The sequence below is a fragment of the Bombina bombina genome, chromosome 1 (genome assembly GCF_027579735.1).
Source record: "Bombina bombina isolate aBomBom1 chromosome 1, aBomBom1.pri, whole genome shotgun sequence".
Classification (NCBI taxonomy): domain Eukaryota; kingdom Metazoa; phylum Chordata; class Amphibia; order Anura; family Bombinatoridae; genus Bombina; species Bombina bombina.
The window spans coordinates 1,025,626,909-1,025,639,940 of record NC_069499.1 but is presented as its reverse complement, the minus strand read 5'-3'; the positions used below and the strand labels follow the sequence as shown (position 1 = coordinate 1,025,639,940).

General features: G+C 35.2%; 1 protein-coding gene across 1 annotated transcript; it reads left to right on the top strand.

Moving 5' to 3' along the window:
* Nucleotides 1–7,357: 7,357 nt before the first annotated feature.
* LOC128640801 (chemerin-like receptor 1) lies at nucleotides 7,358–11,939 on the top strand. The gene is made up of 2 exons (XM_053693221.1): nucleotides 7,358–7,411; nucleotides 10,208–11,939. Exons 1-2 carry the CDS (start codon nucleotides 7,396–7,398, stop codon nucleotides 11,428–11,430), a joined length of 1,239 nt encoding a protein of 412 aa, XP_053549196.1. The 5' UTR covers nucleotides 7,358–7,395; the 3' UTR covers nucleotides 11,431–11,939.
* The last annotated feature ends 1,093 nt before the right edge of the window (nucleotides 11,940–13,032 follow it).

The following is a 13,032-nucleotide window of genomic DNA, read 5'->3' as shown; positions in this document are numbered from 1 at the left end:
ATAGCAACACAAGCTAATGGTCTTTAAGATATGAAAGGCTTAAAGTCCCTATGTTATATCTATAAGAAAGTAGCCATAGCTGCATGGAAAGAACTCCTTATATGCTTTACTATAACCGAAGGGAGAGTGTGGCACATATGTATTGAGGGTACAGCATATCTATACTTAATATGTCACAGTGACATTGGTAAACACCTTTGTAACCCGGTTCTGGATATTAGCCTACTAGATAACCCCAAATAATCTGCTCTTGACATAGGAGACTAACTTGCAACTATTGGAGTAATTATGGCTGCTAGAAAGTTGAACAAAACATCCTCAGCTGGAAGATCAGCAACAGCCAGTCTGTTTTTAGACTCTCTAAAGGAGAGAAATCAGCAGAACTACAAGAGGCAGAACAAGATGCAGATATAGAAGTAGACCCAGATCTACAGACCAGCTCTGCAGATGTAACCCCAGTTACAAGAGAGGATATCAAAGCCCTTGTCTCAAAGCAGGATATTATTAAGAACTTTGAAAAAATGTGGGATAAAATGGATTCTTTCCAAACCACAATTACTAATAGCCTTGCAGAAATAAGGCAGGATATGCTGGATCTGGGTACAAGGGTGTAAGCATTAGAAGATAATGAAAATGCTGTAGAAGAAAATGTTTCCGCTTTATATCAGAAAACCCAAGACCATCAACAAGAAATAGATATTCTCCATAACAAAATGGAGGACCTAGAAAATCGTACGCGTAGAAGCAATATACACATTAAAGGAGTTCCGGAAACCATAACACAACCATATCTGCAAAATTATCTAAGATTGCTATTGCAAGCAATTACCAGCTGTGCAACAGATGATAACTTCCAAATGGAGAGGGCGCATCGGGCCCTTAAAGCCAAACCTAAAGGGGACTATCCACCTAGGGATGTAATAGTTAAAATGCTCAGATTCCCAGAAAAAGAAGCCATCCTCCAAGCAGTGAGGAAAAACCCTACTTTCAAGTTTTAAGCAGTGGTGGTTCAGTTTTATCAAGACCGATGTGTTTGCACCTTACAAAGGAGAGGTTCATTAAGACCACTCACCCTGTTACTTCGTAAAAGCCAAATAAATTACAGATGGGGATTCCCTTTTGCCTTACACATTCTCTATGAGGGCAAAACTCTGACGATAAGAGACAGGCAAGATATCCCAGAAATGTGTGCTTATCTCAAGCTAGATGTCCCAGAGTTACAGCCAGGTCATGATACCTCTGATAATGAAGGCAGCATGCAAAAAGTGGAAGCTAACAAGAGGGCCAAATAGACACGAGTTTCCAAGAAGAAGCCGAAATGAAACTGAAGAGACATGGAAATCGTGGAAATATTCCTTGTTTTTCTATCCAGAATGTCATGGAAACCAGCGGCAGATGAGTATATAAAAAAAAAGTTACATACAGATACTTTACATTTTATACCTTTTCCCTTATACAGAGACTATTAACTCTTTAAAGTTCAGGGACTATCCATTAGGGATCTAACTAACAACACTGTAATAGACCACTCCACACACTACGGAACTAGACTGTTGTTTACAAGTTAAATGCAAGTGTGAAGGAAGGAATGAGGTCCCTGCATAACCAAAGAACTACAAAGCAGTGGTTATTACATATAGTGAGAAGTTATATTAATAAATGTTACAGCTGTGCCATTTGGTACAACATCAGTTGTCTTAGAAGAGGTTACCCTTTGTTACTAAAGCAAATACTAAAATGTGTGAACAAACTTGCACAATTATTCAATGTAGGAAATGTAAGAAAAGCTTAAATTATGTTCAGGAGTTCTTCCTGAAATTTTATTTTTATGTGTTAATGTATGTTATTTGTTGTTATTTATGTGTGGTCCTTAGGGTCTCTGGAGGCTATGCATTAGTCCGTCAGCCCAATACTTTTCAGTCAAATACCATTGCTTACATAGTTCAAATGCTTCACAACTACAAATAATGTTGTCAACACTTACAATCCTCTCACATAAAGTGAGAGGTCTAAACACAAATGTAAAGCGTAAAATGGCCCTCAATCAATATATCAAACTAAAAGCAAAAATTATATTTCTACAAGAGACCCACTTTACACAAACACTAATTCCTAAATTCTGGCATAAGCACTTCCCCATTCACTACCACTCAACTACAGATAAAAAAAAAGGGGGGTCTCTATCCTTCCTCAGTCCTCTCTGCAGTTCGCAACAGAAGAGGTTATAAATGATCCAGAAGGCAGATACCTTATTGTAAAGGGGAGAATTCAGGATACAAAAGTAACCTTATGTAATGTTTACGCTCCAAATGAGCAACAACACACATTTTTTCACCAGATTTCACATCACCTCACACAATGGTCACAAACTAGAACAATCTTAGCTGAAGATTTTAATATTACATTGACACCTTATCTAAGAGCTACAGAACATAAAACCACAAATAAACAACATAGAAAGAACTCCATAGCCAAATCAATAAAAGAAGCATTAACTACACATAATTTAGTCGACACTTGGGAGATGTTATATGGTAATACGTTAGATCACACTTACTACTCACACGCACATAAAAAATATACCAGACTAGATTATGTTATGGTGAGCCAAATTCTGATCCCAAACATTACAAACTCTCATATACATTCTTGTGTATGGTCTGATCATGCTGTGGTCCAGGTAGAGATGAGCGGCTTAATTAACTTCCAAAGACAGAGATCCTGGACTTACGACCCAAACATATTAAACAAAGAATGTATTCATAATGAGACACTTAGGAATATGACAGAGTATTGGCAGATCAACGAGAATTCTACTAATAACCCGATCTCCTCTTGGGCAGCACATAAACCTTTCATTAGGGGGATTCTAATTAAAGAAAAATCAAAGCTCACTAAACTAGCTAATAAAACTATAGATCAGCTTCAGACTGAGATTCAATTGCTAGAAACACAACACAAGCAAACCCAATCCGCTACCACATTTAAACTACTTCAGACAAAGAGAAAAGTCCAGGCGAAAATTTTAAATGACTCGGCTATAAGAGCCATCCAAAGACTAAAGACCAATTACTTTATGTACTCAAATAAGCCAGATAAATATTTAGCTAACAAATTAAAAGAGCAAACAAAAACACGTTCCATTCCCGCCATACAACAACCTGAAGGGTCAAAGACATCAAACCTGCAGGAGATTTCGGATATCTTTGCAACCTACTATGAAACACTATATGACGGTCAGAAAGTTCAATGCTCTACTCAAACACACAACTTATTGACATCATTTCTACAGCAAGCCAAGCTTAGGGTCATTAGTCCCTCAGATAGGGACAGTTTAAATGAAGAAATTACCACTCAGGAAATAGTTAACGTTATAAAAGAACTTAAAATAGGTAAAGCAGCGGGTCCAGATGGACTACCCAGCGAATATTAAAAACTTTTCAAAAATACATTAATCCCACATCTCAAAAAGTTTTGCAATAATATAATGCAAGGGGTAGAGTTACCAGTGGACATACTTAGAGCTAAAATAGTAGTTATCCCCAAACCAGGGAAAGATCCAACACTGTGTCAGAGTTATAGACCAATTTTCCTTATTAATCAAGACATAAAAATTCTCACAAAAATACTAGCCAATAAACTTAAGAAGATACTTCCAGGCATAATACACCCAGACCAGGTGGGTTTCATACAAGGGAGGGAAGCCCCGGATAACATACGTAGAACAATAGACCTGACAGAATTCTTGACGAACACTGAAACGCCTTCTCTGCTTCTATCGTTGGATGCGGAGAAGGCGTTTGATCGAGTAGACTGATCATACATGTTTGAGGTACTATCTAAAATGGGCTTTGAAGGAGCTTTTATGCAGGCAGTTAGGGGAATATATTCTACACCTATGACCACGATTAGCGTGGCGGGTTATCAATCGAGATCTATAAAAAATTTGAACGGCACCAGGCAGGGCTGCCCCTTGTCCCCACTCTTGTTTGCATTGTGCATCGAGTCACTAGCCTCCCGTTTTAGACTCTCAGAAGATGTCAGAGGAGTCAGAATAGGACAATCTAAATACAAGCTATCGCTTTTTGCGGATGATATATTACTGACACTGACCAAACCTCTAGATTCTTTAACACATCTGTACCAGATCCTGCAAGAGTTTTCAAAAATATCAGGGTATAAGGTCTATTTGGATAAATGCGAAGCTTTACCACTATCACTCCCCCCCCATACAAAAAAACTCATAGAGATTAATTTTAATATCGCATGGGTGAAAAATTCTATTTCATATCTGGGAACCAAAATATCAGATTCATATGATAAGCTATATCAATTAAAGTATATCCCATTACATAAGACTATAAGAAAAGATATCAGGAAATGGAGAGGAGGTGGCTTCTCCTGGTATGGCAGTCTGTCAATTATTAAAATGAATATATTTCCCAGGATATTATATCTATTTCGAGCCTTACCAATTAAAATACCCCCTCTAGAGTTGCAGAAACTACAATCTGACCTCCAGTCCTTCCTAAGAGGAGATAGGAAAGCAAGAATAGCCTCACAGGTTCTTGCCCAACACAGACAGCTGGGAGGCGTAGGCCTACCCAACTTGGCAGATTACTATCAAGCATCAAGACTTGCTCAAGCTGCCCTCTTAAGTAAACAACCCTGTAGTGTGATCTGGACAAAGATAGAGAAAGACTTAAGCAGACAGGAGCACTCAGACAATATTTTGTGGGAATCGTGCAGGGGGACGAACAATAATATAGATAGAATTCCTACCACCCTAGACACAATCTCTATATGGAACATAGCTACTAAACACCAGAATCTCATGCCAACAAACACATGGGTTAAACCACTAAGGTTCCTTTACCGAAAGAAACTCAGGGACCATTAGGGAAATGGACAAACAAGGGATTTTACAGGGTAGCAGACTTTATGCCGAAAGGACACTTAATACTGTTCAATCAACTACAGGAAAATCTTCAACCATATAAATTACATTGGTACATTTACTTACAAATTTCATCAGCTCTAAGTAGATATATTGCGCACCATAAACAACAACCAAGAACTAACCTAGAGAGAATGCGCTTGTCACCTGACAGGGAAAAACAGATGATTTCTAAATGATATATAGATATCCAAGAGAGCAAATTTAAAACTAAATCCAATTTAATGATAAAATGGGAAGCAGATTTGGGGTTTGCTCTCCCGAGAGAGGATTGGAATCAAATTTTGCATGACTCATGTAGGGGTTTAATTAGCACTGATCTCAGAGAAAACACCATTAAAACTTCACTTAGATGGTATTTGACCCTGACAAGAACATCTCACTTTTCATCCAGCAAGTCCAGGCTTTGTTATAGGGGTTGTAGAGAACAGGGCTCATATATCCACATGTGGTGGAGCTGCCCTATAATAAAAAACACATGGAACCAATTAAATGATTTATTAAGCCACTTACTTGATGAAAACATTTCATTAACAATGTCTCAGGCACTTCTGAACAGGGGGTTCACTCAATTTAACCCGGCAATTAACAAATTCATTAAAATCTTATTTACTGCAACTAGGACCTGTATAGCAAGGTATTGGAAGGTTGGGGCTCCCGCATGGAGAGAAGTAATAGATAAGTTTCAAGACATTTATATAATGTCAGAGGGGACAGCCCGGATACAGGGTAATTCTGACCAGTTCCAGAAAATCTGGTACTACTGGATCCTAAAAAGCAATTCAAGACCAGAATGACTACAAAGGGTGATAAAAAGAAGTAGCATGGTACTCTAATATAGAATAAATGGGCTGACGCTCTGGATGAGATACTAGAAACATACTGTTGCTATCCAAGAGACCCGACGGATGCAAATTATTAGATACTGTAGATGGAAAAAAAGACCACACAGTTCAGTTTAAGTTGTTAAATAAGTTTATTAAAGGGACACTGAACCCAATTTTTTTCTTTTGTGATTCAGATAGAGCATGCAATTTTAAACAACTTTCTAATTTACTCTTTACTCTTTACTATTATCAATTTTTCTTTGTTCTCTTGCTTTCTTTTTTGAATAAGAAGGCATCTAAGCTATTTTTTTGGTTCAGAACCATGGAAAGCACTTGTTTATTGGTGGATGAATTTATCCACCAATCAGCAAGAACAACCCAGGTTGTTCACCAAAAATGGTCCGGCAGCTAAACTTACATTCTTGCATTTCAAATAAAGATACCAAGAGAATGAAGACAATTTGATAATAGGAGTAAATTAGAAAGTTGCTTAAAATTGCATGCTCTATCTGAATCCCAAAATAAAAAAAATGAGTTCAGTGTCCCTTTAAGTTAAATGAGTTACATGAAAGATAGAAAATAATCCTAAGGCAGCAGTTGGAATTTACAAAAGGTTATTTAGTCCCAGCCGACAGATTCAACACTTCTGGGCTAATTGACAGTGATAGATAAATACATATGGAGGTTGGAGTGTTAGAGTGACTTTTCTGCTAAATAAGAAATAATATGCTGAATTTCTCTACCATGACTATTAGAAAAGTGTTAAGAAAATTTGATTTGATAATTCTGTATTACTGTGCCTTTGACTTACCATGTTATTGAATTGAAAGATCTGTCTAATGTCTATGAAAACTTGGGACTATCGAAAGTTTTATGTATGTTTGCCTTTTGGAATACAATAAAATACTTTTAACATAAATTAAAACCAGTACTGCAGTATTGGTTTGTATATCCTACTAATCCTCACTGGTTGAGGTGGGAAGCTGCCTTTGTTTTACTAGTGGAGAACGTTATGCTTCTGCAAGGGTAACAAAAAAATGTAAACTATTTAAACTAGTCAGGTCAAGAACATGAGTAAAAAACAAACAAACTGAAAAATGTTTTAACATGCCCTGCTTTAGATTGAAATTTTGAAAAAAGTGACTATTTCTCTTTAAGCTCTGATGTTTAATAATGTTAATGTTTTAAATGTATTTATTTGTAACACTGAGGAAATAAAGATATAACTTTCCCTTTCTTGGTATCATATCGCAAACATGCATCTGTACAACGGCTGCTGAAACATTAAAGGAAAAATAAATCAGTTAGCAACAGATAAAATTATTTGGCTAGGAAACAATTGCAGTTTGAGATCTCTGAGAAAGTGCCAGTGGCTGAGTACAATACACGTCAGATGGTCCTTTAATGTTACTGCCTGTATGTCATCACACAGTGTTTTATACAGCTTTAATAAAGTCTATGTGCAATGTTCTTCGTGCTTTGCCTGGGCGGTGCCATCAATTTTGGAATGCCGTTTGACCTTGCCCAGGAAGCTTAACCCTTCAGCTGCATCTGCTGGCTTTGCGAGTGAGGGTTAACAGCAATCTTTTCTTAAGGACAGATAATTCCTAAATGACAGAATTAACAGGTACTGAGATTTTACTTATAAATAATCAGACTAGTGCTTTATTGGTAGATGAGTATTTGCATGCATCTCAATAACTGTGCTGCTGTTTGTGTAAATGTATCACGCTTTAGATCAGTGAAATAAACCTTCTGTGATTGTTGCAATTAACCCTGTTAAAGGGAAAGAATCATCATTTACGTGCTGTAAATCATCGCCTGCCAGTTGGTGGATCAAGTCTGTTATTTAATTCTTGTTAAAAGAATTGCAGAAGAAATCATTATTTTAGTTTTAATTATTTTATACAGGTAAACAGCTTTTAATTTTCTTTCTTCACTGATTGAAGGATAACTTGCTGTTAAATTGTAATAAGAAATAAAATACGTATTAAAATGCTCGGATAGTAAACAAATAAATAATAATAATTATAATTAAATAATAATAATAATTAAAATCTTTGAGATGGCAATATAAAATGATAAACTTTATATATAAGAGAACTCTACAATATACTTTCATTATTTATTTCATCCCCTTAGTGTAATTCCATTCTGAAATTGTGAGCATTTCAGTTCCTGTTAGACATGGAAGTGCAGAGCACTGTTATATTCCACACAGCCATTGGCTGCACACTCTAGTGACCTATTTATAACTGTCCCTAATTGGCCACATCAGAGAAAGTAACCTAAGTTACAACATGGCATCTCCCATTGCTTTATGGAAGCTAAAACTTTACACTTATTTTGTCAATATTTAGAAAACTAATGAAGCTTTAAAAATATATATCTACTATTTATTCTCAGAATAATCTTTTTATTGAAAAATCATTCTATCTAGCATTTATTTAGTGTCTAATGTACCTTTAAGGTAACTAATTCTTCATGTGCGCCAAGCCGACGCCACATTAGACCTACAGCTCAAAACAAAAAGCACGTTATGCATATTTTACATTCCAATATATTTCACATTGAAAAAAATGTCCATTTTTTTTTTAAATATATATTTCTATATATATATTTCTATATATATTATTATTATTTTTTGTAAAATACGTATATATAGCGAAATATCTACATGAATATATACAGGTTTAGATATATACTGATATGAATAGGAATATCAATTTACAAATACATAGAACATTTTCCCCTATATAAAGAGCATTGGAATGTAAAATATCTACAGTAAATACACAGTAAAGCACAAATAATATTATTATTGAATAAAAATTATTTTTCATGTTTAAAGATATTGAGTGGAAAGTTCTCCAAAGTGTGTGTGTGTGTGTGTGTGTATATATATATATATATATATACCATACACATATTTAGACATGCACACACACACATATATATATATATATATATAAATATATATATATATATATATATATATATATATATATTATAGTCCTTTGCAATCAAATTCATGGCCAAATACCATATACCTTTGAACCCTTATCAAATATTTGCATTAATGTTCTTATGAATATTTTTACCAGATAGTGTTTATATGAGTGCAACTGTGTATTTTAATATATTTATGTTGTGTTTGGTGCAAATATATTTTTAAATCTTAGCCTTTACACAAGGTCGTCACGCTAACCCAACGCACATTAAATTCGTTTGCACTTTAGCAAATACATTTACTTCCAACTAAGTTAATGCTGTTGCAATATTTTTATATTGCACATGAAGTAACGATAGTGCGCCACGTGTAATCTAGTCCATAATCTTGTATGACCAAGCAGCTAGTTCAGAACCCAAAAGCATTTCACCTGACAAATAATTTGATAATAAATATTTTGAAAAATGTTTTTAAAAGGTATGATAACATATTAGATGGTTCATTTAGATATTTGGTGCAGGATATGTTTCTTTTAAAACACATGTTTGTATTTCGGTGGCTTTCTAATTATTTTTACTATGTGTTTGTTTATATCCCCAAATTTGTTAAATAGATAAAATTGTAATTTTGTGCCATTCCAGATGAAGATACATCTGACAAGCCAATCAGGTCAGCAATTTATGTGTATGATTCAGTTATAGGTTTTATCTGTATTCTTACCTGATGCAAAAGAGAGGTGATCAAGGAGTACAATTTACCTGTGTGTTTAAACTCTTTTGAAGGAGTTAAAAAATATAGTAATAAAGGGAATATGTATAAAAATAAAATGCTTGTATGAAAAAAAACATTTAATTTTAGTTTAAAGGGCCATGAAACCCACATTTTTTCTTTCATGATTTAGAAAGAGAATGCAATTTTAAACATCTTTCTAATATACTTATATTATCTAATTTGTTTTATTCTCTTGATATTCTTTGCTGAAAAGCATATCTAGATATGCTCAGTAGCTGCTAATTGGTTGCTGCACATAGAAGCCTTGTGTGATTGGCTCACCATGTGCATTGCTTTTTCTTCAACTAAGGATATCTAAAAAATGAAGCAATATAAATAATAGAAGTAAATTGTAATGTTGTTTAAATTTGTATTCTCTATCTGAATCATGAAAGAAAGATTTTGGGTTTAGTGGCCCTTTAATATTGAGAATTATTTACTTGATCTCACATTCTACTGGAAGATAATCTGTTCTTAGACTTAAGTTACTTTGGGCATATAACAATATTTGAACACAACTGAATGAACAGAAAATAAACGATAAAGCAACTGCATTCAAGAAATAAATAGCAAATACTTTCAAACTTATCTGATTAAATTACTGGTCAGAATGATATAATGAATGCTCTAATCTACCATTGCAAAGAAATATACAGACATCTGTATCATTTTTAAAAGACTGTTCCAATTTCTAATTTTTAGGTCTGATCAATGAAGGAAAGATGCTCTCTGAAAGTCTTTGTTACTTCTTTTGGGATTTAAAGAATATTTCTGAACCTGAAAACAGTCCTGCAAGTATCACTAGTCCACTGGCAATCACATATACCAGCTTTGTGGTGACCATGATTTATTGCATTATTGGGTTAATCAGCAACGCTATTGTCATCTCTATTACTGGATTCATAATGAAGGAAAAACGATCTAATATTTGGTTTTTTCATTTAGCTGTTACAGATTTTCTCTTTTTGCTTTTCTTACCTTTCAATGCTGTTTCTGAGTTTAATGGTAGTTGGCAGTATGGGTCCCATCTGTGCAAAATGTATCATTTCCTTTCCAATTGTAATATATATGCCAGTATTTTTATCATTACTGCACTAAATATTGATCGTGTTTTGTCTGTTGCTAAACCCATTTGGCATTCCAGGTTCCTGTCTCCAAAAGTTTCATTTTGGACCTGCACATTAATTTGGGTAATCACAGTACTTGGAAGTCTTCCGGCAGCATTTTTCAGTGATGAATACAATATTGCAGGAGAAACACAATGTTTTTTGGGCTATGTTGGATATAATTCAACTGCCATGGAAAGCATAGGAGACCCAATAAAAGAATTTAGTGATAATAATGAAAGCAATAATGAAACTCGAGTAGTATATTCAGCAGTGCCCCTCTTTCTAAAAACTGTAAAGTACTACTTTTTTACAACTTTTGAGGAGCACATTTTTGAAGAACTTCCTCGTTACAGACAACAATGTAAAAGTAATGAGTGTTGTGCTACTGAAGACAAATTAACAAAATGGAACCAGATGTTGTTAACTACAGAGAGACTTACAATTCCTCTTATAGTTATTGGTTACTTTATTCCTCTGTGTGTTATTCTATTTTCCAATCTAACAATTGCTATAAAAGTAAGAAATTCCAAAAGTGTAAATACTTCCAGGCTGTACAGGATCGTAATTACTGTGGTTCTGGTTTATTTTTTTACATGGACACCATTGGTGATAGCAGAGATTATTTTCTTGGTGGCTGCTCACAATATGGATTTTTCACTACTGTCTAAGATCAGTATGATTTTACCCTTACTGACCAGCATAGCTTATTCCAACTGCTGTCTTAATCCCATCATGTATGTGCTAATTGGAAGAAATGTAAAAGATATACTCAGAGATTTTGTATATAGTATTACACAAAGTTTTTCAAAGAGTTAGTTTTCATGGACAAAATGATCATAAAAAATGTAAACCTAAAAGTGTAATCCTCACTTTAATACCAAATAATATTCTTTACACTAACAGCATAATGTATTGCCTCATAAATCTATGACATCATCATATAAAACGTAGGACAAATAGAACACAATAGTAAATATATTTTGAGAAAAATAGAACACAATATGATTTTTGTATCTAAATTATGGCATTTATGAATGACAGCCTAAAAGTTTAGGTTTCTAATTTTCAGCATTATTAATAGATGACATAAAGGTCCGTCATTATAAAGATAATGGCAACGTCTTTGTTAAATATTATTCTATGACACATAATGTTTAGGGTACTGGCTTTAAAATAAAGGATCAGTATACTGTTACTTGCAGGGAAATCAGCTTTCTTATATATTATCACTTTCTGTATACATACATGCTTCTTTATATTACCTCTGTCTGTATACCAAAGTCCAATTCTAATAGAGAACAATTAAAAATGAACATTTTAATGATTATCTCTCCTACCACCCACTTGGAGTGTACTTTCTTCTGCTGGCTGTATTTACATAACTTTTCTATAGCCAATACTTAATTCTAGAAACTTAAAGTATAGGTAGGGATACTTTTAGGGATACTTTTTTCCCCCTTCTCTTCTCAATCTACACGTCATCACTAGGTTCCCTAATAAAGTCCCACGGTTTACAATATCATTTGTATGCCGATGACACCCAAATCTACTTCTCTGCACCAGACCTTTCCCCCTTCCTTGCTAACCGTGTCACTAACTGTCTTTCTCACATCTCCAACTGGATGTCCTCTCACTACCTCAAGCTAAATCTCTCCAAAACTGAGCTCCTTATTTCTCCCCCTTCTTCTAAACTCTCCATCCCCAATCTCTCTATAACTGTCGACAACTCCATCATTACCCCTACACCGCATGCCCATTGTCTCAGGGTCACATTTGACTCAGATCTTTCTATCACTCCTCACATTCAGTCATTGGCTAAAGCCTGCCGCTTCCACCTTAAAAACATCTCTAAAATTAGACACTTCCTTACACAAGACACAACTAAGATTTTAATCCACTCTCTCATTCTCTCCCGCCTCGATTACTGCAACTTTGTCCTCTCTGGTCTCCCCACCTGCCGCCTAGCTCCTTTACAATCCATAATGAATGCCTCTGCCAGACTCATCTTCCTTACACGTTGCTCTTCATCTGCTGCACCTCTCTCCCAATCCCTTCACTGGCTTCCACTTGCCTCTAGGATCAAACACAAAATTCTCATTCTGACATACAAAGCCCTCAACTGCACAGCTCCCCCATATATCTCAGACCTTGCCTCCAGATACTCTCCCTCCCGCCCCCTTCGCTCTGCTCACGACCTCCTACTCTCCTCCTCTCTTGTCACCTCATCATACTCCCGTTTACAGGACTTCTCCAGACTGGCTCCCATCTTGTGGAACTCTCTGCATCGCTCCACAAGACTCTCTTCTAGTTTTAAAAGCTTCAAGTGCTCCCTAAAGACTCTACTGTTCAGGGATGCATACAACCTACGCTAACATTTCTTTATACCAGTTCCTCTCCTCCATTGCTATCCCCTGAACC